The following is a 25,146-nucleotide window of genomic DNA, read 5'->3' as shown; positions in this document are numbered from 1 at the left end:
TCATGGATTTTCTACTTCCCCACTCCCATGGGTAGGCACGGGAGAGATGGGGACTCATCACCATAAGGGCTGAGTGGTAGTGGCTAAGGCTTATCCTATTTTTAAAAACTGGCCTTCTAATTTCTTTAATTTAGTTCCATTAATTAACAATCCAATGAGTCACTGGTCCAAATATCTGGTTATGTCTAGTGAAGTGGACACAGAGCTGGACAGATCTTTCAAACTATTTAGGATCACTTGATTAGCTTGGCTGGTGTCTAGGTCTTTACGGGCACTGGATATTACTGCATCTACCAGCCTGGATTCTCATACAATTTCTGTGCTATGACATAAGTGTTGCTGACAGAGTTTCCAGGCTCAAACCAATCTGCGATGGTATCTGCTAAGCCTTGTCATTGCCTAATCAGGCATTTGCCAATTTGATTAGCCAGTCTAGCACACAGATGGTCTATACCAGTGTGGAACATCATCAAGGTAAGGATCCAGTGACAGTTGTCCTGGTTCTGGGACAGGGGTCTGTTCAGGGCATGATGCACAATTGGGAGGCTCTATTTTGTCCTTAAAGTCCTGGTTGATGATATCTAAATGAGGGCAAGTTAGCAATGCATATCCCATTCTTCTGTTCACGTGATGCACTCCTTGCTTCCTTCCAGTTCTTTTTTTTGTTCACCTGTGGAGACATTAACATTTTCCTAGCTTAAACACTTACCAAACTATTATCTTTTTACTGAATTTAGAGTTGCTAATTGATTGGGCCCAATTATTAATTTTGTTTAAATTCATGCTTCTGCTTTACTCAAATTATCCTTCATTAAAAAAACAATTTTCTACACACAACAATATTCGCAATACGTATTACAATTAAGACACACAGGACAAACTTGGACAGAACACAAACTTATTATGTCATGACACAGAACCATGTGTTTGTTGTTTTTCTTCAGCTGGCACCAGCGCTTTCTGATGATCTGAAAGACAAGAAAACATTTCTACCCCCGTCGGGGTGGCCCATTATAACTTAAAATACTGCCTAAGATCTGTTGGGGGAACCGGTTATAGCTAGTTCATTACCACTTCCATGTGCGAGTGAGCTGCAATTTTCTGAGAACAAGGGCGCTTCATCGGTACTCGTGACCTTCCACTCCCTTGAATTACCTCAGAGTTGCTAGCCCTCCCCAACAGTGGCATGCCTCAGTTTCCCTCTTGTACTGCAGACCAGACTTTTTTTTAAATGTGAAGCTTCAAATGATTTACTGCTACAAAAACTTTCTTAGAACAAGGTGTTTGCTAGTTACTATTCCAGCAAGCAAAACGGTTTTCTTTTCCTGAAAAGAATCACATGCAATGTTACAGGCTTACTTATGGGGGACAGTGCCCCCCTCCCTTCCACAACAGACAGGCAGTTTGCAGACACACACAACCTTGGATCTGAAAGCAAGCCAAAAGTGTTATCAACTCAGCCTTGAACAGAGACACAGTGAAGTTTCAGGGCTTGGATTCTTAAAACAATGATTTTTCTTAAAGAATAAATTTAACCTTAAGGATTGAATATATAGATTTCATTCTTTTATACAGTTAACCAGTTAAGTGTCAAACGAATTCCTTATTTTCCTTTTGCAGATTTAACAAAGTGTCTGTAGCCAAATAGTTAAATGTGATTGTTGTTTCTTTGCCTGGATTATCGAAAGAGGCTGCAAGAAACACGGAGTCATTTTTAAAGCAGGTTTCCCTTCACATATTACAACAATCGCTTAATCCTTTCCACTTTCCCACAGAGTTACCTCTCACCTTCGCATACCTTCAAATCACTTGCTTCGTTCTTCCAAAGAAAACGTTTCTCATTCCTAGTAACTTTCCAGTGTCTATCTTACTTTCCTTATTCCTTCTAAATGACTTTTCCAATGACACAAGTTTATCCAGTATTAATTTGGTAAGGAGAGTGGGCTTTCTAATTAGCCCCCACACCTCCTAATTCTTTTCAGTATGTAAATCCGAATGTGTATTATTGCAGTCAGCAATTACTAATTTAAAACTTCTCAGTATAGGGTTTTCATAACATCCATGCTGCAGCAGTTGATCTATGCTGCTGATTCTGGGGTGGATCACTTGCTCATGCTCTGTAAGGAGATTTATGTTGCAGAATGTGTCTCCTTGTTAGGGCATATTTAGCTTCTAGAGATTACATCTTCAAATTCAATTTCTACTGGTTGACATTAGGGTGGCTTTTAAGTTACCTTCTCCTATGCCCTCAAGCCAATTATAACGGCGTGTGAGGGAAAGGTTTTAAATGTTTATGTTTTTTTCTCTGGACGGCCCCCACTCATGTGTTGTGAAACATTCTTGGGTTGCCTGCAATTCCAGCCGGAGAGGCTGTCGTTATCTATTTGCTAAGAAAGGCTTGAGAATCTCCTGAAGTTGCTTGGATTCGATCCTTGCTCAAAGCCCGCACTCCCTTTTCAATCTCATAGCCTAAAAAGGTGACCTTTGGCTGGCATATTTGGGCCTTTTCTTGTGAAACTATACATCCCTTTTTCCCTAGGGCATTCAACAGGGACTCCGTTACCCTTTTCTAGTTTTCCAAGTCTTTCTGCAATGTGATCCCAAAGATATGGGGAGCTGATACAAAACCCTGGGGCAACACAGTCCACAACAACTGAGTTTTGTCATGGGTATCTGGGTCCTCCCACTCAAAGGCAAATAGTTTCCAACTGTCTTTATGCAAAGGGATAGAGAAGAAAGCATCTTTTAAATCCAACACTGAGAACACCTTTGCATCTGCCGGAACTTGTGTTAAAATGGTGTGTGGATTTGGGACCACAGGGTGATCCACAAGAACCTTCTTATTTACATCCCTCAGGTCCTGCACTAATCTATACGAGGTGCCATCTGCTTTGAGCACCCCCAAAACTGGGGTGCTAAAGGGGGAAGAGCCTTGTTTCACCGGCAGCTGCACTACAATCTGATCACCATGGAAGAAAATTTCAGCCTGCAGCTTAGTTAGCATATCTCGCCCCAGAAGGGCAACTGGGCATGCAGATGAAACAACAAAGGCATGGTTCAGCATATTATTTCCAATCTTTGTGAGGAGGGGTTTACATACAGGTAGCTTGCTTCGCCTTCTTCCTTCCCCTCCTCATGTTGCTCCACCACGGGAGTTTTTCTACGCCTGCCTTGAGTCAGATCAACTTCACTACCAGAATCATTTAAAACCTTGGGGCATGCACTCTTGCCTCCCGTGGCCTTAGTTTTTGCTATCACAACCTTACAAGCTCCTATACTGCACTTCAGCAGCCACGCAGGTCACCTCTGCGTGTGATTCAACTAACAATCAATATATGGGAACTGATCCCAGTGCCCATCTCGAGTAACAACACCATGCACAGAGGCAGCTAGATTTACATTAAAAGACCCTGTATCTGGCCAGCCTATCCCAAAGGTTGGCCACTCTAGCTGACAGAACTTAATTAAATCATCTTTTGTTATCTTAATCCTGATATCACTCTTAAATTTACTGAAATTGCGCAGCATGCATCCCAATGGGGTTGTGGAGTTTCTACCCGGGAGTGACCCGAACCCTTTGTGTCAACTTCTCAGCCCCAAATGCTGAGTACAATGTTCAGACCTATGTGCTGAACGCAAGAGTCCCAGGACTAACAACCACAAAAGACACAGGGAATATGTATACTTACTCCGCCAACACCCTGGCGCCATCTCTTCGGACCTCACAGCCTGGTTGACTCATTTGGTGGAGATTCCTTTAACTTTCCGGATGTCCCCACTCACGCTTTCGGTGTCGTGACGGACTCAAACACTTCACGATCACCTACGACGGTCTTGTCATCCGACTCCGGAGTAGTCCAAGGGGTATCTCCTGGCTGGCTCGCCAAATTTGTTGCATAAATTGCTAGTTTTGTCCCCTGGAGGCTAGTTCAATTTGCCTCACACTTTCAGGCTGGGTGCAACTCTATTTTATTGTTTGCAAACAAGGACGGCCAAGGAGCTCAGTGCTCAAAGCAGGGTCGACCTTGAGCATCGCCTGAGCTGAAACTTTTATAGATTTCACATTCTTTATGGTCAGCGTGTCGCAACGTGATTGGTCACTGCAAGTTTACTCAGTTCCCTGGCAGAAAGTTTAGCAGCTTCTAAGACATGCGCAATCAGCTAAATGATACGTGCTGTTTCTAGCTTAAGCAATGGAGGGGAAGAAGCACGCTTAGTTTTTACTACAAGAGCATAGCATCCACACTGCATGGACACTCTTGCACAAGAAAGCTCTGATGGCCATTAACAGAATGGCCATTAGAGCACCTGTGCTTTTTCCAATAGGGGTTTCTTGTGCAAAAACCCCTCCAGAGTGTCCATACCTGCCTTTTTGCGCAAAAAGGAGTTATTCCTCATGGGGAAGCCCTCTGTTCTGTCAATTTTCTTGCACAAAAACATACTTGAGGTGTGGACGCTCCACCGGTTTTTGTGCAAAAAAGGCTGGTTTTTTTGCAAAAACCTTGTAGTGTAGATGACTTTTAGTAGAGCCCTCTCCCACCACCCAATAATCTCAAACAAGCAGACTGGCTGGGGCTACAGGCTGGGATTGAAAAGGAACCTCCCTTTTGAACCAAGTAATTAGGAACCATGTTGGGGCTTGTCTCAGCTGGGAAACATCTCCACTCTGAGCTGAGTCAGTAAGAATCATACTGGGGGTATCTTGATTGGGAGATGTCTTCTTTCCCTGAACCACTCACTAGGAGCCATGCTAAGTATGTTGATGGGAGCTGACCTTTGCAGATCCCCCAATTTGCTCTGAACATCTGAAATCTGAACATTTGTTGCTTGTTGAACTGGGTGAACAGTTATGGCCTCTGTTATCATGAATGAGTCCCCTATGGAGCCAGTCAAATATGTTTTGGCTCTGATTCATTAACCTCCTTTATACTAAAGCAGCAGATGCCGGCAAATCTTCAGCTGTCATTGTTTTATTTCATATAGCTCCTTATACCGCACTCATCATCACAGCATCTGAGTGCCTTCTGGTAGCACATTATGAAACACAACTAACATTGTCATGTGTTTTTTCTCATCCTCTCCCTGGGGGGAAGTATGTGCAGTGAAGTGTCTTGTTTTGGGATTTAATTTTAATTGTATAAACACATACCCGCCCACATATACACACATTGATAATATTTATGGTAGAGAAGGGAGGTCAAAGAAACTTGTCTTTCACTCACAATGGCAGCTGGCAAGATTTGCAATGGTCTTTAGTTTCTGCGGGAGCCTCAGTATATGGCTGAGAGGTCCTTTGGGCCAAGTGTGCAACTCTCTCAGGTAGTGGAGTCTAGAAAGTCTGTACTGGAGGAGCTCAAGGATTTGGCGGCACTTGCTTAGAAGAAGTTGGATAATTCCGGATATTCTTTTAGCAGGCAGGTTTTGATACGTTATCTTGTTCTTAGTAATAGAGATGTAGCCGTGTTAGTCTGGTCTTGCTGAAACAAAAGACAGGACCATGCAGCACTTTAAAGACATATACAGGTTGAACCTCTAAAATCCGGGACTCTCTGGTCCGGCAACATCCATGGTCCAGCAGGACCAGGAATATTGCTGAACCAGAGAGCCCCAGCCAGGGCTGGAGTCAGCGGGGCCAGCAGTTGGGCATGCAGCCCAGGGCGATGCCATGGAGGATGCAGCCTCAGTTGGGGCTGGAGATAAGGACACTGGCTCCTGTTCAGTACTGGTGCGGTAGGGGAATGCAGCTCTGGCTGGGGCTGCAAGCAGTGGGGCAGGCATCATGGAGTGCGGTCCCAGCCAGGAGCAGAACCTGACCTCCCCTTGTCCAGCAAACTCCGTAGTTCTGGACCACTCAGGTCCCAATAGTGCCGGACAAGGGAGGTTTGACCTGTATTATTATAGGAAACATAATGGCTATTAGGGTGCATAAGTAATAGGTACAGGTTATTTAATAGTTATATAAGCTGAAAAGCAAAAAGAATTGTGTAGGAGGACCTATGGGGGTATAAACAGATAATAATAAGTAAACAAGAAAAGGGAGCCAATTAAGTCTGGATATCAAGATATATTTCTTACAATGAGGTATCTATCAGGCTTTAGAGGAATCTCTCCAAAGGAAGCGATGGAAGCTCCATCAGTTGGAACATACACCTGAATTGGTGTTAGATTCGGCAATAGATATGACTCTAGACAAGTCTAGCATGGTCTGGACAGATATTCTAAGGCCCTCCTGGAATATCCCGAGGAAAGGAAAATAATCTTTCGAGCAGGCTGCAAGTTTAATCTAGACAAATTCAGACTGGCAATAAGGTATATGTTTTACCAGTGAGAGCAATTAATCACTGGAACATTTCACCAAAGTTTGTGGTGGATTCTCCATCACTGGCAATTTTTAAGATGATTGGTTTAGTTGAAAAGGATTTAGAACATAAGAACAGACATACTGGGTCAGACTAAAGGTCCATCTAGCCCAGTATCCTGTCTGCCAACAGTGGCCAGTACTAGGTGCCCCCAGAGGGAATGAACAGAATAGACAGTCATCATGTGATCCCACCCCACCCTCTGTTACCCATTGCCAGCTTCTGACAAACAGAGGTTAGGGACACGATCCCTGCCTATCTTGGCTAATAGCCATTAATGAATGTATCTAGGGTTTTTTTTAACCCTGTTAAAGTCTTCTGGCTGAGAGTTCCACAGGTTGACTGTGTTATATACAAAAATACTTCCTTTTCTTTGTTTTAAAGCTGTTACGTATTAATTTCATTTGGTGACCCCCAAGTTCTTGTATTATTGGGACAAGTAAATAACTTTTCCTTATTTATTTTCTCCACACCAGTCATGATTTTGCAGACCTCTTTCATAACCCCCTTTAGTCTCTTCTTTTCTAAGATGAAAAGCCCCAGTCTTATTAATCTCTCATCATATGGCACCTATTCCATGCCCCTACGTGATCACAGTTGTCCAGTCTGGCTTTAGAATCTGTAACTTAACAACCATTATTTTTGCAACATGAAACAGATATTTGTTTTTCTTCTGTGGCACTGCTCCCCACTACTGTTTGCTCCTACTCACATGCACACATTCCAGAATTCATCTCTTCAAAGGAGGAGTCACTTCCCTATGAACTTCACAGCCTTTACCAGGCTGCTTGGGAGAGGTCTGTCTTCTATCGTCTTCCCATTTAATGCCTTCCTGCCTACTTCGTGGGGAAAAGTCTCTCTTCTTCCCCAACTGCTGAGATAATGGGGTGACTGTAGATCAGGAGTACGGGGCACTGGCAAAGCATTGGGGCAGATGGAAGCATGTGCACTTCATTTCACAGGAGCACACTATGACTCCTCAGACAGCTGCAGAAAATGATGTAGCTTGCAGGCTGGTGACTCACAAGTTATATTTCTATGAGGCTGTATTTTGGGTTTTGCAGAGATTTTACTATCTGCTTAGAAATGTTCGGGTGGTATCTCTAAGGCCTGGTCTATACTAGACCTAGCAGATCGGCTTAGGGTATGCAACTCCAGCTGAGTTGTGGTCACGTCCACACAGTCGGAGGCTGACAGGAGCACACGCTTCCATTGGTTTCCCTTGGTCCTCATAGAAGGAGGAGTACCGGATGCTGGAAGGGGTCCCCTTGTAGCTGACCTTGTCTGTGAAGACAGAGCAAAAAAAGCATTGAGTACTTCATCTTTTCCTACATCATCTGTCACTAGGTCACCTCCTTCATCTAGTAAAGGTGCCACACCTTCCCGGACCACCCTCTTATTGCTAACATGTCTGTAGAAACCTTTCTTGTAAAACCTTGGCAAGATGGTTTGTTCCTGTGCCTTCAATAAGGCTTCTTTAAAATACTGCCAGCTCTCCTGGACTCCTTCCCTCTTCATGTTAGTATCCCAGGGGATCCTGCCCATCAGTTCTCTGAGGGAGTCAAAGTCTGCTTTTCTGAAGTCCAGGGTGTGTATTTTACTGCTCTCCTTTCTTCCTTTGGTCAGGATCCTGAAATGGACCATTTAATGATATATGAATTTTGTCTCCTTCCTCATTGTGAAGTAAAGTATGCAGAGCCGCCTCCCACCCTTTCCCCTATTAGAATATAAACAGGGTGTATTATCAACCAGAAATATGTTTAATATCTATGAAAAGGTATATTTTAAGTAGGCAAGTGGTAGCAAACAGAAGAAAGCAGGTTACTAAGAAAATAATACAAAGCACACAATCTAAGCTAGATTCACTAAAAACTGGTTATAAATAATGATTTCTCAACCTGGTAAATAGTAAATAGTTTCTGGTAGGGTCCTTCACAGATCAGTTAATTCTTTACTCTGGATCCAGAAGTTCTTCTCTCCTTGTTCCCCACTACAATTCTTTTGTTTCCAGGTGTTTACAAGTATTGCTTTGGGGTGGGGAGGCAAAGGAAAGGCAAGCTGAAGACAACCATTGTTTTCCTTCCCCGGCTTATATGGAATTTCCACAAGACAAGAACCCTTCATTTGACGCCCCTCAGATCCCTGTGAAACTATTCAGCAGGCCAAGATACAGGTTAGTATTAGGTGATCAAGGCTTCAGTGAGTCAGTAGCATTATAGAACATTCACAGGAAGAGCAAGCCTTTTCACAGTCCATTGTGCTAGCTGATGGACCGTCAAGCCTTGTCTGGCTTTTCCATTGTAGTCCCTGAAGTGTCAGTGATGGGAGTGACCCAAATATGAAATACAGACACGTCTGGCACCTTTCCAATGATACATTACATGTATTTTCATGCATAAAGCATCTCTCAGTTATGTTGTGTTTATATTACATGCATATTTTCATAAAGCACCTTGAATGCCGTGTCAGAGTAAGGCACTCTTTAAACACAAAATATTAGTATTCTGTCATTGTTTTGCTAGCATGAGTTACTTGTATCCTGCAAAACAAAAAAAGCAGTCATGTAGCACTTTAAAGACTAACAAGATGGTGTGGTGTAGTGGGGGTGCTGTCTGCTCTGTAACCCGGGGTCCCCCTGAGCTGTGACGTGAGATTCTCACTGACTCTCCTGAATGTGTATTAACCCAGACATCTAGGCTCAGCCTCCCAGGGAGAGAGACAAAGGAAGGAAGGCGGGAGACCAGCACCTGGGTGGGGGGCAGGGCCAGGGAAGAGAGGCAGTTGCTGTCCGGAAAGCATGGGGAGCACAGTCTTAGGAGGGGGCTAGGATTGTAGAGGCCCAGTCACCCCCCATCTCAAGAGGAGCCTGGAGCCTCCTAGCCCTGGCTCCTGTAACCAGATTACATCTATACTGTGCTGTATCTTGGAGAAGCAATAAACTCCCTCAATTCCACTGGCTGGCAGAGTCTGTTCATGCCACTACAGGGGTGCAGGAGCCAAGGGAACCTCCAACTCGCCATCACAGATGGTTTATTAGATGATGAGCTTTCATAGGTCAGACTCACTTCTTCAGATCAGAACAAGCCTCCAGGGAGCAGATATGTGGAGTTGGAAAGTGCAGTCTTACACAGTAATAGAAATTCAATATGGAAAAAAAATCTATGGGGCCAGGCCACTCCACTCTGCCCAGTGTAGGTTTGTTTAACATAATCTATTTTCTCGGGGCTTCTCTGTTTTGTTTTATGTTATGAATAATTTTTTTTCACCATAACACTAAGGGTAGATCTACACTAGCCCCCTAGATCGATCTAGGGAGGCTAATGAGGGCAACCGGAATTGCAAATCAAGCCCGGGATTTAAATATCCCGCTCTTGATTTGCATGTTCCTGGCCGGTTGCCATTTTAGAAATTGACTAGCCCGAAGTAACTACCCGTGTGTACACACGGCAGTGAAACGGGATTCCGATTTAAAGCCCCTAATTCAAATTAGGTGGTAAACCTCATTGCAGAAGGAATACCACCTAATTGGATTTAGGGCTTTAAATCAGAAGCCCGTTTCACCGTAGAAGGGGGCAGTTACTTCGGGCTAGTCAATTTCTAAAATGTCGACTAGCTGGGAACACGCGAATCAAGAGCGGGATATTTAAATCCTGGGCTTGATTTGCAATTCTGGTCGCCCTCATTAGCTTCCCTAGCTCGATCTAGGGGGCTAGTGTAGACGTACCCTAACATGATACAGATCAAGCCCACAGTACCCTCCTATGAAGTGTTCCATCCTCTGCTGTTCAACCTCTCTCCTGTTAGTTGGAACTCTTTTTCATCAAAATGCTGAGACATTCTTGTGGGGGGGGGGGGGGGGAAGCCTATAAGCTTTATCAATCATGCCTGCACTGTATGAGCATGCACAGAGCGCTGAGGAAACTCCCAAAGACTTGTTCTGGCATGCAGTGACCTCAGTGTGATAACTGGGTAGATTTCTAGTGTATTTCCTCTTTGATTGTCCCAAAGTGCTTGCCAGTGATGTTGAGGGGATATCTGCTCAGTTTTATAGCACTGTTTTAGCTTTTCCTACTTAAAACAACAGATTCCACTTGCTTTTCTGCTTGCCTAGAGCACCTGAATTCTGTGCTATATTTCTCTCCCTAGTCCACTTTGTATTCTACTCTCACCCACATTCAAAGGTCCTGCTTCTCCTCTAATTTATAAGGCCTCCTATCCACTTCTATGGGCAATCAATATCAGTTAAGCAACTTTGGCTGCATGAATAACGTAGTTGAAGTCAATGTACTTAGATCTACTTACCACTGTATTTTTACTGGGAGGTAAGTTAAAAGCTAATGCTCTCCAGTTGATTCCACCTACACATCTCGTTCTGGTGGAGTACCAGTGTCAAAGGCAGTGTGTTCCCCTCTGGTTCAGTCACTGTCTGTTGTTCCAGCAGGTAGTGAAGACATGTTGTAAGTGTGTGAATCTAGAATGACTGCATTGAAATCAGTGGAATTACACCTGTTTTAAAACCAATGTGAAATTACAGTTATGCCCAAAGCGTTACACAGGATTGTGTACCTATATGTGTCAGAGAACAATGAGAATGTTAACTCTCTGCTTTCATAAGAATCACTGATCCAGTGTACACTGGTCTATAATCACTAGTGGCTATAGAAATCTGCTAGTGAATCTGAAATGGAAATATAGCATTTTACAATTTCAAGGAAGATATTGAAATGCTGCATGCATGTTCAGTTATGACAATGCTGTAGGCTGGGTGTGGGGAAATTAGTGGGAATTAACTTCTTATTTTACAATTTCCCAATATTAACAATTTCTATTTAAGAGTTAGCCATTATGTCTATAATATTTATATGTCGAGACGGGCGTGATTTTCAGCAAATGCTTTTAACGGAAGAGTTTTTCCGTTAAAAGCATTTGCGGAAAAGAGCGTCTAGGTTGACACGGACGCTTTTGTGCAAAAGCACTTTTTGCGGAAAAGCATCCATGCCAATCTAGATGCAGTTTTGCGCAAGAAAGCCCCGATCGCCATTTTCGCCATTGGGGCTTTTTTGCACAAAACAGTCCTGAGCTGTTTACACTGGCCCTCTTGCGCAAATACATTTGCGCAAGAGGGCTTTTTCCCCAATGGGAGCATCATAGTATTTGCGGAAGAACACTGACAATCTTACATCGGATCGTCAGTGTTCTTGCGGAAATTCAAGCAGCCAGTGTAGACAGCTGGCAAGTTTTTCCGCAAAAGTGGCTGCTTTTGCGCAAAAACTTGCTGGTCTAAATGCAGCCAATCTGTAATAATAAATTACCAGTGGAGTCAGAATTCTGTTTCCTATATGACATTTTTATTAGGTTTACAAACATTTTTTAAAAATTGGACTACAATTCCCTTGGCTATGCAGAGATTGACCTTATAGAAAATGAATATTCATGCATGTGCCTGTCTAGTGTTCTTAGGCATTTTTAAGATGTAATAAAATTCTGCATCCCTGTTTTTGACTGATATGCTGACGTGGAAAAAAATGTTTAGTCTTGGGGTACGTCTAGACTACATGCCTCTGGCGACAGAGGCATGTAGATTAGGCTACCCGACAGAGTAAAATGAAGCGGCGATTTAAATAATCGCCGCTTCATTTAAATTTACATGGCTGACGCGTTGAGCCGACAAACAGCTGATCAGCTGTTTGTCGGCTCAGCGCGATAGTCTGGACACTCCCCTGCCGACATCAAAGGGAGCTGTCGACAACCCAGGATGAGGCATACCTGGGTTGTCGACAGCTCCCTTTGATGTCGGCAGGGGAGCGTCCAGACTATCGCGCTGAGCCGACAAACAGCTGATCAGCTGTTTGTCGGCTCAACGCGTCAGCCATGTAAATTTAAATGAAGCGGCGATTATTTAAATCGCCGCTTCATTTTACTCTGTCGGGTAGCCTAATCTACATGCCTCTGTCGCCAGAGGCATGTAGTCTAGACGTACCCTGAACCTCTTAGTTGTGATAAGGCTCTAATCTGGTGATTTCTCTTGTAGGATCTGGGAGTCTCCTCTGCTTCGGGCCACCAAGGAAAATGATATCCAAACCATCCAGAACCTGCTCACGTGCCGTGCTTGTGACCTGCATCAAAGAGGTAGGGTGTGCTGCCCAGCTCTGGGATAGCTGTAAGGAGAGGGCACCTTGGGACTGAGAATCTGGACACTGGAAATGCCGCTTAACCAGAGGCAAAGAATGATCCTGCCCGTGTTGGAGTGAAAAAATTCTTGCATGAGAATAGGAAATCCTGAGGATTGAGTGTGTTACTCTTAGTGAGATTCATCTCATCAGGGAAGCTAAGGATCATATGGCCCATATGTGTGACTCTCTCTCCAGGTGCGTTGGGGGAGACAGCCCTTCACGTGGCTGCCTTGTACGACCGTGTGGAGGCTGCACAGATTCTGATAGATGCAGCTCCAGAGCTTGTTAATGAAGCAATGACATCAGAATTCTATGCAGGTAAGAATGGCAAGATGAATAGACATAGGCTGAGGCTGCCAGAATGGCTGGGAGATACGGCACAGTATCTGAGGTTCTGTTAGATTTATGTCCAGATTACAAGGTGCCCTTTAAAAAATGGTCTGCTCAAAGGAGTCATATTTTACTGTCCCTTAACTGCATTTTCAGCAACCCATTTTCAGCTGGGTGTTCCCAACAGATCTCCAATTGTGCCGCTTACCTTTAAAAGAAGGTGCATTTGGAGGATCATTTTATCTTTGGACGATATCCTATTCCCAACCACCACCCCAAAAACTGAGATCTTATAATTATATCTGGACTCCTAGCCAGTCTTCCCTGTAAGATTTTTCCACCTGTGGGTGTGTTGAATTTTATTTTGGGTGGGTTCAAATTTCTTATGTGTACCACCAATATTGAGATAGTATAAACACCCACCAGTACAAACAAAAACCTTCTATATATATATATTTTTTTACTCGAGTATATGCCGACCCGAATATAAGCCGAGGCACCTAATTTTACCACAAAGAACTGGGAAAAAATATTGACTCGAGTATAAGCCTAGGGTAGGAAATGAGGCAGCTACTGGTAAATGTAAAAAATGAAGATAGATACCAATAAAATTACATGAATATTTATTTCAAAGAAAAACAATAACCTAGCTCTGTAAGTGGAAAAGGGGGTCAACAAAAACAATATGGTATCAAAAATACCGTAACTTTAAAAGTACAACAACCTTAGCTCAATCAGCAACCAAGCTCAATCAGCTCCCCATAGCTCTTTTCCTCAGGTGTCCCAGCTTCCTAGCTGTTTTCGTGTTTTTAGCTGAGGGAAACTTGCAGATGGCAACTCCCTCTCCACATATACCATTCCCCCGACACAGAGGATAAAATATTTCCACAATCCCTGGGCAGATCCTGCTTTCCATAAGGATTTTATCCTTTCCATTCAGGCCCCTTACCTTATCTCTTCTCTTCAGCCTGCGCCGAGCCGCGCTTCTGCCTCCGGACCCGCCCCCTGCCCACAGCACAGTGACAAGCCAATCACTGGCAGTCACCGTGCAGCCAACAAGCCTATGTATGTGCGCTGTTCATCGCACATACATAGAGCTTTCAGACCTCAGAAATTGACATGAGATACTTTGATGATGAATTTACAGCGCAGTCCATAACAATAACACCTCCTGACAGATACGACAACCTGGATGCCTTAGAACCTGACCAGCGTACTCACTTTCCTCAGTTCTCGAGACGCAGACTCGAGTATAAGCCGAGGGGGGCATTTTTCAGCACAAAAAATGTGCTGAAAAACTCGGCTTATACTCGAGTATACACGGTAGTCCTTAGTATGGAAGAAAATATATTAAAACAAAGGATAATTAACAAGGAACAATGCTTATGATTATTTCATATGTAATCAAATAAAAAGAAAATGAATACTACCCTTGACTGAAGAAGTGGCTTGTGCCAACAAAAGCTCATGATACTATAGATATGTTTGTTAGTCTAAGGGTGTTTCTAGACTACAGGGTTTTGTCGACAAAAGTGGACTTTTGTCCACAAAACTATACCTGCGTCTACACTGCTGCTGAGTTCTGTCGACAGAAACCTCATTCTACGAGGAATAATGTCTTTTGTCGACAGATTCTGTCGACAGAAAGCGTTATTGCATCTACACTGTCCTTTTTGTCTACACTGTCATGTTGACAAAGCGGCTTGCTTTGTCAACAGAACTGGCTGTAGTCTAGACGCTCTTTGTTGACAGAAACTTTGTCTACAGTATCTGTCGACAAAGCGTCTGTCAACAAAATCCTGTAGTCTAGATGTACCCTAATGTGCTACAGGACCTTTGTTCTTTTTATACTTTTTTTAAGTTACAGACTAACACGGATACCCCTTTGAGACTTTGGAGCACATGTATCATCATCCTTTTTAACAGACAGATGTAGGTTTCAAAGATCTTGAAAATAAGGTTTCATTCTATGAAACTGCTAGCATCACACCTAGTACTTGGTGCTTCTGACTCATAAGAGTCAGAACTGTACCAGATAGCAAAGATTTGGCCTTAATGCAACACAATTTACAATGTATTAAATAGCAACACGGGATTTTAAAAAATCATTAAGATCAGACTTCTAGATATTTGCAACACTCAAAACAATGATTATTCTGTTAAAATAATCTTTTTCTTTCTTACCGTAAGCCATTAGCACAGGGGTGGGCAATAATTTTTGATGGGGTACCACTCCAGGAATTTGGTAAGTGGTTGAGAGCCACACGCTTCCATGATATTAATGGAGGAGGTGTGGGGGTTTGGAATGGAGGTTGGGTGCAGAAGGGAGCTTGGGGGAAGGGATTAGGGTGTGGGATGTGAGAGGGAGTGAAGTAGGGGATTGTGACCTGTGGCAATGGACTGGGGTGAGGAGGGGGTGCAGGGCCTGGGAAGGAGTTGTGACCTGGGGCAGGGGTGCAGGAGAAGGTCCAGAGGAATTTGGGCTGTGGCCAGGGATAGCGCATTGGGGTGCAAGGTCTGGGAGGGGGTTGTGATCTGAGGAGGGGTGTAGGTGGGGATGCAGTGTCTGGGAAGGTGTATGGGGGTGGAGCAGGGGTGTAGAAGGTTTGGGTTACATGGGGTAGGAGGGCAGAAGGGGGGCAGAGGGTTGGGGTAAGGAGGGAGGGCTGAGGTGCCAGAGAGAGGCTCTGGCTGGGAGACCTTATCTGGCTCTAAGCCAGCAGCCCAGCAGGTTCCTTAGCCAGGGTCCCTGCCTTCCAACTCTTATACATACTCAGGGAAGCTGCAGGGGCTACATTTATTGCTCTAATCTAAACTGAATGCTGTGAGCCCAGGGGATGAGCATTCTGCTTGTCCTGAAAACAGGCAGCTACTATTGGCTGAAACCGGCCAGTAGAAGCTATTGGAGGCAGGAGCAGCATGAGAAGCCTGTGTCCCCTCCCTCTAGGCTCTCAGCATTTGCAAGCACACACATAGCCCTGCACCTGGCTTTCCTGAGTGCTGAGCAGGTACAGGGCAGGCAGGGAGCTGGCTGAGGCCCCACCTCAACTCCCCTGCTGGTCAGATGAACTCCCTGCTTGCACTGGAGCTCTGAACCTCTGCATGGGGCTCAGAAAAGGGCTGCACACTCATGCGGGCATGCAGCTTACAGGGAACCTTGCTCCTAACAGCATGAAGTTTTGAGTGGAAAACCTCCTCCAAGGAAAGAAGTGCCAGAGGAAGTGGTATTGGCTCATAGGTAATGCTTTTCCATCTAGTTACTACGTAACCTAGTGGCCTGGTGTGGTGCAAGACAGAGATATGCTCCAGGGGATGGTGAGATGGCTTCACTAGGGCTTGTTCTTTTCTATGAGTCAGTATTGACCCCCACTACCTCACATGGTGCTAGGAGGATGTGCTGCTGTTGGAGTAGCCATCTACCAGTAGAGAGATAATGCCTAGATGCTCCATAGTGGGTTTATTAATACCAGTGTTAGAAAACTACATTCTACCTTCATCAATTCCCTCTGCATTTTCACTTTGCTATGCACTTTTTCTGCAGGCTCTAATGCAGAGGTGGGCAAGAGGCTGCCAGTGGGCCGGATCTGACCCACCAAGCCACCAGATCTGTCCCTCAGTCACCTCACCAGAACCCTTAGGCAGAGAACAGCTCACACTTTAACAAGTCAGCTGTTCTTCCTTCCAGATGGCTGGGGAGGGAGGAGGGAGACTTCTCATGCTGTACCCACCTCCCAGCAAAATCTCTTAGCTCTCATTGGCCAATCTTTCAGTTTCTGGCCAATAGGAGCTGAGAATTTTTGCTAGGCTCAGGGGCAGTGTAGGAAGCTATCTCCCTTCCTCCTTGACCCCCTTTTCCTCCCTCTCATGCCCGGAGCAGAGCCATGTGGAGCAGCCAGCTGCCTGCAGCAGTCTGTCTGCTTCAGGTTTCTGCTGGTAAGCGCCTCTCAGACAGAGCCTGCCTCTGGCACCCTAGTCCCTCCCTTCCCCAACCCTCTGACGCCTTCCACAGATCCAAACTGTCTGCCCCCTCATGCACCTATATTCCCTCCCAGATCTGGCACCCCAATCCCCTGCCCCAATCACAATCCCCTCCTACCCTAAGTCAGATCCCAGAATCCTGCATCCCAGTCGCCTGCCCTATGTCACAACTGCTTCCTTCACCCAAACTCCCTCTCAGACTCCATTCTCCCTCCTGCACCCCAGTCCCTTACCTCAAGCTCCCTTCTGCACCCAACCTCCATTCCAGACCTCAGAATTCCTCCATTAATATCCTAGTTGAGTGCAGCCCTCAACCACTTTCCAAAATCTTGGCGTGCCCCCCCCATCAAAAATTATTGCCCACCCCTGCTCTGAGAACTATATTGTTACATGCATCTACGACCCCTCTAAGTTGCTGTCTGCAGCAGCTGGAACAGAAGCACCTCTTCAGCCCTTCCCTCAAGCTCCAGCAGCTCTGTGTTGGGATTGGGGGAATGGTTGGCTCTCCCTCCATGCTGGCGCTAGGGGACAGGACTGTTCCCACATCAGTGGTAGTTCAGTGCTGGGACCAGGAATGCATCTTTCCCCTGGCCATGATGCCCAACCCAGAGCTGCCACTGTCAAGAGACAGGTGCTCCTTCCCTGGCCCACTCCCAGCCTAACCCAGAGCTGCCATGCAGAAGGAAGAGGTACCTCCCACAGCTGTGCCTGTTGGAGCTGTGGCATCTGTGCCACTTGCCTGGCCGCAAGCTACTGTTATGAGAGAGGGCTGGGGGTAGTCCTCTTTCCCTGGGCAGCCTGCAGCTCCCCACCCCAGCCACACCCCAAAGCCCATACCCCTAGCCAGAGCCCTCACGCCACTCGCCAACCCTCTGCCCCAGCCCTGTCACATACTGTCTCTAGGCAGAATCACCTCCATATTGAGGCACATAATGAACCTCGTTCTGCACATGGACATAAGAGGTCAGAGAGAACACTGCCATGCATTGTTAAATACTTTCCTCCTTCTACCCCAGAACCAGGTGCAAGAGAGGAAGGAATATGACTTTGTTGTTTGAGTAGGGAGTGAGGAGTCAGGAGACCTGGTTTCTAGCCACCATCCTATTATTTAGCAAGTCACTTTGTTTTGCTGCACTTCAGCTTCACGCTAGTAATTCCAGGTTATTGTGAGGTTTAATTGATAAACATTTGTGAAATGCTCTGCAATCCTCAGCTGGAAACTGTTATACAAGTGTAAAATATGAACAGGCGCATACAAGGCATTAATGAGGCATTCATGCATTTCACTGAAAAGTGGTGAGAAGTCACAAGTGTCATTCATTTAACAGCAATTAACTTCATGGTTTCAACTCCTACCTTCAGGCTAGGAACAATAAAGGCTGTATTGGTGAAAAATCTGGGCAAAATTTTGCTCCCCTTTATGCTGGGGTGAATCCATTGAAGTCACTGCGACAGTCAGTGCTGTCATTTTCCAGAGAAATTAACCACTCACATGCAATGGGAATTCTATGGGAGTCAGGAATGTGACTTCCTTAGGGCTCTTTGAACACCCATTTTTCCTGTTAAATTTTTCAGTTATTCACTAATAAGTGGCCTTGGTTGCACAGTGCCTTTGATCCCTTTGGTGAAATGTTGGCATTGTAAAAGGAGTGTGTTGTTTGTTGCAGGGGAGACTGCTCTCCACATTGCTGTGGTGAATAAGAATTTCAGACTTGTGAAAGTGATGCTCGAGATGGGTGCAGATGTCAACAAGCCCCGGGCCACAGGATACGTCTTCAGGTCCAATGGCCACAACCTCATGTACTTTGGTAGGGTTCCATCTGCAGGTGTAGACTGACATGAGACTCTTCTTCTCTGGCACACTCTAAGTTCTGTGACCTCTCTGAATCTGTTCCCTTTTTGTTCCTTTCTCTGTTTCTATCAACAGGGTCCCATGTACTCTGGGAATTCCTTGCTGCAGAACTGTGCTCCAGAAATTCAGCTTTCATTTTCTAAAAATTATTAGCCCTCTAGTCCCTGTGAAGAACACTTGTTCTAACATTACTGTAGGCCAAAGAGTGATGTCTACCTGAGTCTGCAGCCAGCCTGCACTAATAGCTCTGTGAGGAGTCTACTTTGATTTGGACGATAACTCGGGAGCCTAATGATAACAGTGGTTATGCCATTGTTTCACTCCCAGACCAGAAACAACTAAAACTGGAGTTTTGTTAACTTTAGTATAAAAATAAACACATAAACCTTACACAATCCTCATTACTGCTCAGGCATTTTAGAGGACACCTGTTTCTGAGTCTGCAACCAGAGCATACCTTTTGACCCCTTCAGCAGCCTTTCATTCTTTAAAAAGAAAGGTGAATCTAACTCTGACGTTCCCTTTTGAGTGCTTCACTGCCCCCATAAATGTAATTTTCTGTTAATACAATATATAGTCCGTCCATGTGACTCATTAGCTGTCATCCATGTTCAACAAGATTGTAATAGTCATGATCATGTGTATCTTTGCATGTCTTCCTCTGTAACAAGCTTTGGTAGTGACAGTGAACCTTTTGCAGATTTCTGTGGCATTTTTAGTTCCACACTATCTAACCTGACTAGTTAGTTCTGAACCCCTCAAATCCCCAGATATCAGTGTCTTACAGAATTCCAGTTTCTGTACAATCAGTGGTATAACCATGTCCTGCTGAGTTCCTGAGTATACTGCAAGCTAGTTAGAAAATATATTTCTCATCATGTTTCAATGGGTCAGAGCTGAGGATGCTAGGTCCAGGACAAACTGCTGAGAAATATGGAAGATTCACCCCAGATTGGTGGTTATTCTACCATTAGATTTACTGAGCCAGTGACAAAAATAAACTTTTGTTTCACCACACTGGTTAAGAAGAGGTCAAAGATGCAATCTCCTTAGGTGTTCCAGTCTTTATTTCAACACCCAAACATTAGATTAAATGTTATGGTGCATGGCTATTGAAAACCAATTTCATCAAAGGGTTCTTCTTATTTCAAGAGACTAGCCACTTAGACTGGTCAGTATATGACTCAGCTCTTACCCCATAATCACATTGTTGGCAGTCCCTTAAGAATTAAAATGTAAAGATTTATTTATAAGATAGAAGAGAATTAAAATGGTTAAAGAAATCACATACATATAAGAGACTGCAAAGTTCTCATATTAGGTTTGAAGCAGTAATGAAATAAAATGCTAGTTTGTAAATGCTTCTCTGGAACTTACCCAAACAGCTTGTGGGTCATCAGTCTTTTGTTTAGAGCTTCCTTGTCAGAAATCCAGTTCAGAGAAATGAAACAGGAGAAATTGGCAAATGTCATTGCAGAGCCTTTGGCCGTTATCTTTGAAAACTCGTGGTGATTGGGAGAGATCCCAGATGATTGGAAAAGTGCCCATCTTTAAAAAAGGGAAGAAGGATAATCTAGGGAACTAAAGACTACTCAACCTTACCTCTGTCCCTGGAAAAATCAGACGGGATCCTCAAGGAATCTATTTTGTAGCACTTGAAAGAGGGGAAAGTGATCAGGAATAGTCAACATGGATTTACCAAGGGCAAGTCATGCCTGACCAATCTGATTAGCTTCCATGATGAGGTAACTGGCTCTTAAGATATGGGAAAGTCAGTGGATGTGATATACCTTGACGTTAGCAAAACTTTTGATACGGTCTCCCACAATATTCTTGCCAGCAAGTTAAGGAAGTATGGATTGGATCAATGGACTGTAACGTGGATAGAACGCTGGCTAGACTGTTGGACCCAGTGGGTTAATGTCAACGGCTTACTGTCAGGTTGGCGGTCAGTTTCTAGCAGAGTGCCCCAAGGATTGGTTCTAGGGCCGCTTTTGTCCAGTGGAGGGTAACCAAAATGATTAGGGGGCTGGAGCACATCACCTACGAGGAAGGGCTGAGGGATTTGGGCTTATTTAGTCTGCAGAAGAGAAGAGTGAGGGGGGATTTGATAGCAGCCTTCTGCTTCCTGAAGGGAGGTTCCGAAGCGGATGGAGAGAGGCTGTTCACGGTAGTGATAGATGGAAGAAAAAGGAACAATGGGCTCAAGTTACAGTGGGAAGGTCTAGGTTGGATATTAGGAAAATCTATTTCACTAGGAAGGTGATGAAGCACTGGAATGGGTTACCTACGGAGATGGTGGAATCTCCATCCTTAGAGGTTTTTAAGTCTGAGCTTGACAAAGCCCTGGCTGGGTTGATTTATTTGGGATTGGTCTTGCCTTGGGCAGGGGGCTGGACTTGATGACCTCCTGAGGTCTCTTCCAGCCATATGATTCATGAGTCTATTAATTCAAATGGGGCTGTAAACAGTGCCAACAAGATTTTAATCTGCCACATACATGTTCCACCACTTTTCTGTGCTCTGAGAATAGAATTAAATAATTTTTGTCAGGCCTTCTGCAATCTAGGTATGATTTCATCAGCCAAGGAAAAAGGGGGTATGCAGGGTCTCCAAGAATAACATTTGCTGGTCATAGTGTCTCAGCCTCTCTATAAATGTAGACTCCTGATCATCGGAAAACCATGGCATCATGAACTTTCCCAGTGCAACCCAGGCTGACATTCATAAATTGACCTTTGTGGTCTGTGAGGTCTTTCATAGTAATGGAGTAGTACCCTTTGCAATGTTTGTACTCGTGCTCCTGGAGAAGGGCACAGGAATACCATCAGTGGTCCCAGCTTAATTTTGCAACCCCTTTTTCTCAAAACTAGCAGATACTTTTGAAATGTCTTTTATGCCTGGTACCTTGGAGTAAACCACAACTCAGATTGCTTCAGATACTTCTGCCACAAATTTTCACTCAATTGACTTTCCGATGCTGAACCGGTTAGCAATGGTCCTATGGCAACAGGATAGCCAGGTTCCAACCCACTTCTGGACAGGTATTGGCCATCCTCACATGTGTGTCCTGAAGCTGGAGGGTTGGGGTAAACTGCTCACAAAGCTCCAGAAACAGAGCTTTCTTCATGTGAACATTCGGGACTCACTGCTGGTCATCCCAGGTCCACATGATGATGTGGACCCCCTGGCTGTGCTTGTGGTCCAGTATGTGCTTTCGGATCCAGATGTGCCAGGATCCAGGCTACACAGATGGCATCAGTGGCTATCCTGGTAGAACAGCCAGTTCAAGTGCTCAGCATGGGCAGTAGATGAAGGTAGGGCTGAGGGAGGCAACCCCCACAGCCTCACTCCTTTTGCCAGGTGTGGCCTCCATGGGAGCCCAGTTTCCCCCCTCACCTCAGCACCATGGGAGGTGGGGCAGCGTGCAGCCTCAGCCTCCCCGGCCCCAGAGCACAGGGAGAGCAGGCGGTGCATGGCCCCAGCCCCAGAGCAAGGGGAGAGCAGGTGTTCGGGGGTAGCAACACTCCGCCACCAGCATGATACTGTAGGTGTACTGGGGGGAGAGTATGGTGTCGATTGTAAAATGGAAGGTTCGGGAATGTGGCCAGCCCCGGGGAGGTGCAGGAACAGGCAACCTTGTACTGAATATCTTTTAACTTTTATTAAAATGCTTTTAACTATAACTTTCTATTTAACAGTTTTTTACAGGCGTGGGCGCCAAATAACTATTAACAGGAACAGTAAACAAACTGCAGTGCAATAGAGGAAAATACCCTGAGGTTTTTCCAAGTCCCAGTAATTATCAGTGACAACCCAGGGATTTTTAACAGTTATATTTACATTAACAAACGTCTAACTAACTTTACACAGCAATACTCACACTTATCAGACATACAAGGGACAAAAGAGACAACAGCATATTCAGTATACAGTTATGCTCTGCGGAAGTTTCAGTTGATTCGGTGAGCGGGAGGGGGCCCTCGGGTGATCAGCCCTCAACCTGGCTCGTGTTCTGCTTTCCAAATTTTCGGGAACCCTCGAGTGGATGCAGGAGGGGTAGCTGTTTTATAGAGAGAGCAAGAGCTTTCCTGCGCTTAGTTGTGATAGGCTTAACAGATTCTGTCTGCCTGGTGATAGGACTGAGGGGGAAGGGTAGGGGGTGAGATGGCTCTTGGCTGACGCAAACTTTGTATGACCCTTACCTGCCTGGGTTTTTTACTCCTGCTTCTTACTGATTTTAAGTCACATAGTGCAAGATTTTTGATTTGAGGGGAAGGTAATTTTGGCTAGGAAGGCTATGCGCATGAGGCCTGGCCAGAAAATAGCTTGCTTTTACATCTGGGTGGGACCAGTCTGGCAGTTTGGGAAGGTAATGCCTGCCCGCCGCCCCTAGTGCTCAGTGTCTGAGTCCTCTTCCTCCTCCAGGTGCCTTTGGTGGATGACAAAATGCTGCCAGAATGTCTACCATCATCTCATGGAAGCTGTGCTTGTTTGGTGAAACACAACCAAGAGAAGCTCTCCGAGGGTACGTCTAAACTACATGGCTCCATCGACGGAGCCATCTAGATAAGGTTTCTAGACATAGGGAAATGAAGAGGCGATTTAAATAATCTACCGCGCTGTGCCAATCAGCTGTTTGGGGGCATAGCGCAGTAGTCTGGACGCTCCGTGGTCGACAAGGGAAGCCCTTGTCGACTGCCCTGGTAAACCTCATTCCACGAGGCATAACGGGACGGTCGACAAGGGCTTCCCTTGTCGACCGCGGAGCGTCCAGACTACTGTACTGTGCTGCCAAACAGCTGATCGGCACAGCGTGGCAGCCATTTTGATGTAAATGAAGTGGTGATTATTTAAACCTTATCTACATGGCTCCCATCAACGGAGCCATGTAGTCTAGACATACCCCAAATGGTGACTCTGCCATGATGGTGGCTCTGAGTGACTGGAGCATGCATCCTCAAAATATGGCTCACCAGAATGTGTTGGGAACTAGGTGGGCTGTGACAGCTTTGAGTAACATGCAGGATGGACATTCACATTTTCCCACGATGCACTGTGAACTGGGGGCTAGAATGGCTACAGCAGGGAGGGTTCAGGAAAGCACCAGGAAGCCTGGGATAGATGGTTTAAATTGAGTCTGTGTGCTGCAGTGTGAATGCTGGAACCCTAGATTTGGAGTCCAGAAAAATCTGTAAATATGTTGCCATCAATGTGTATGGATGCTTGAATCCGGGGCTTGCAAAACCAGGGTCTGTGGATTTGAGTCCCATCAACCTTGGACTCTACATGGCAGAGTAGAAATACCCTGAAAGCACTACCAGCTCTGGTGATGCCATGCACCCAAAGCTTTTTCCTTTAACCCCCTCAGCAGATTTTCAAGGGTCAAGGCACAGTGTAAATGTAACCCTGACATTCCCTTATGATTGCTACATTCTCATTTGTAACTGCTTCATAGAATCCTGGAATTACAGGGCTGGAAGAGACCGCAGGAGGTCATCGAGTCCAACTCCCTGCCCAAAGCATGACCAACCCCAACTAAATCATCCCAGCCAGGGCTTTGTCAAGCCTGGATTTAAAAACCTCTAGGGAATGGAGATTCCACAACCTCCCTAGGTAGCCCATTCCAGTGCTTTCCCACGTGCTTAGGGAAATAGTTTATCTTAATATCCAATCTAGACCTCTCCCATTGTAACTTGAGATCATTGCTCCTCGTTCTGCCATATGTCACCTCTGAGAACAGCTTTTCTCGATCCTCTTTGGAACTTCCCTTCAGGAAGTCGAAGGCTGCTATCAGATCCCCCCTCACTTTTCTTTTCTGCAGACTAAATAAACCCCCTTACTTAACCCTCTCCTCGTAAATCATAGAGGACCACTTTTGCAGAAACATCCAACTAATGTGATAATCTTCAAACTGCCTCATACTCAAGCCCGGCCAGTGAGTGAGTGGGTGGGTGAGGCTGGGAGCTGGGCAGTGTGGTCCTGAATGCGTGGAGCTGCAGGGCTCTGAATACGCGGGGCCCAAGGCGGCCGCCTCACTCGCCTTGCCCAAAGGCCGAGCCTGCTCATATTTTTCCCAGGGGCTCAGAATCCTAGCTGCTTCTTACTGAGCAGTTAAATCTGCAGCTTCCCCCAACCATCTCTCCTGTACAATTACACAATATAACGTTCTGCAGTACCCTGAAAGTATATAGAATTAAGGGCAACCATAATGTGAACGAAGATTCATATGAAAGAGGAAGATTGAGCACATTCCTCTTACTGAGTCGTGTTTTACTTTACAGATGGCCCTATTGATTTCAGTGGGGCTACATATAGAGCAAAATACTATTCAGAGTGTGTGTAAGGAATTCACAATCTGGGTCCCAAATATAATGCAGAAGGCTCAGTGCTGATGGCATTATTTGTTCAATGAACATGTCCATGTCAAAAGAATATGATTTGATGCTGCTAC

The 25,146-nt window shown here is 45.2% G+C and overlaps 1 protein-coding gene across 10 annotated transcripts in view; it reads left to right on the top strand.

The window, feature by feature from the left end:
* The window catches only part of LOC102448373 (transient receptor potential cation channel subfamily V member 6-like), a 98,093-nt gene that overhangs the window by 37,443 nt on the left and 35,504 nt on the right, over positions 1 to 25,146 (top strand). For 4 of the 10 annotated variants that reach the window (XM_075903066.1, XM_075903108.1, XM_075903116.1 and 1 more), the window contains 3 exons: positions 12,391 to 12,488; positions 12,728 to 12,850; positions 18,508 to 18,648. In XM_075903066.1, the coding sequence (XP_075759181.1) occupies positions 12,391 to 12,488; positions 12,728 to 12,850; positions 18,508 to 18,648 (362 nt within the window). Of the gene's footprint in view, positions 1 to 8,370; positions 8,533 to 12,390; positions 12,489 to 12,727; positions 12,851 to 15,481; positions 16,101 to 18,507; positions 18,649 to 22,460; positions 23,221 to 25,146 lie in introns of those variants that run through there. The other 6 variants (XM_075903077.1, XM_075903084.1, XM_075903126.1 and 3 more) reach the window with 5 other exon arrangements.

Source organism: Pelodiscus sinensis, chromosome 1 (genome assembly GCF_049634645.1).
Source record: "Pelodiscus sinensis isolate JC-2024 chromosome 1, ASM4963464v1, whole genome shotgun sequence".
Lineage (NCBI taxonomy): Eukaryota > Metazoa > Chordata > Testudines > Trionychidae > Pelodiscus > Pelodiscus sinensis.
This window is presented reverse-complemented; position numbering and strand designations above follow the sequence as displayed.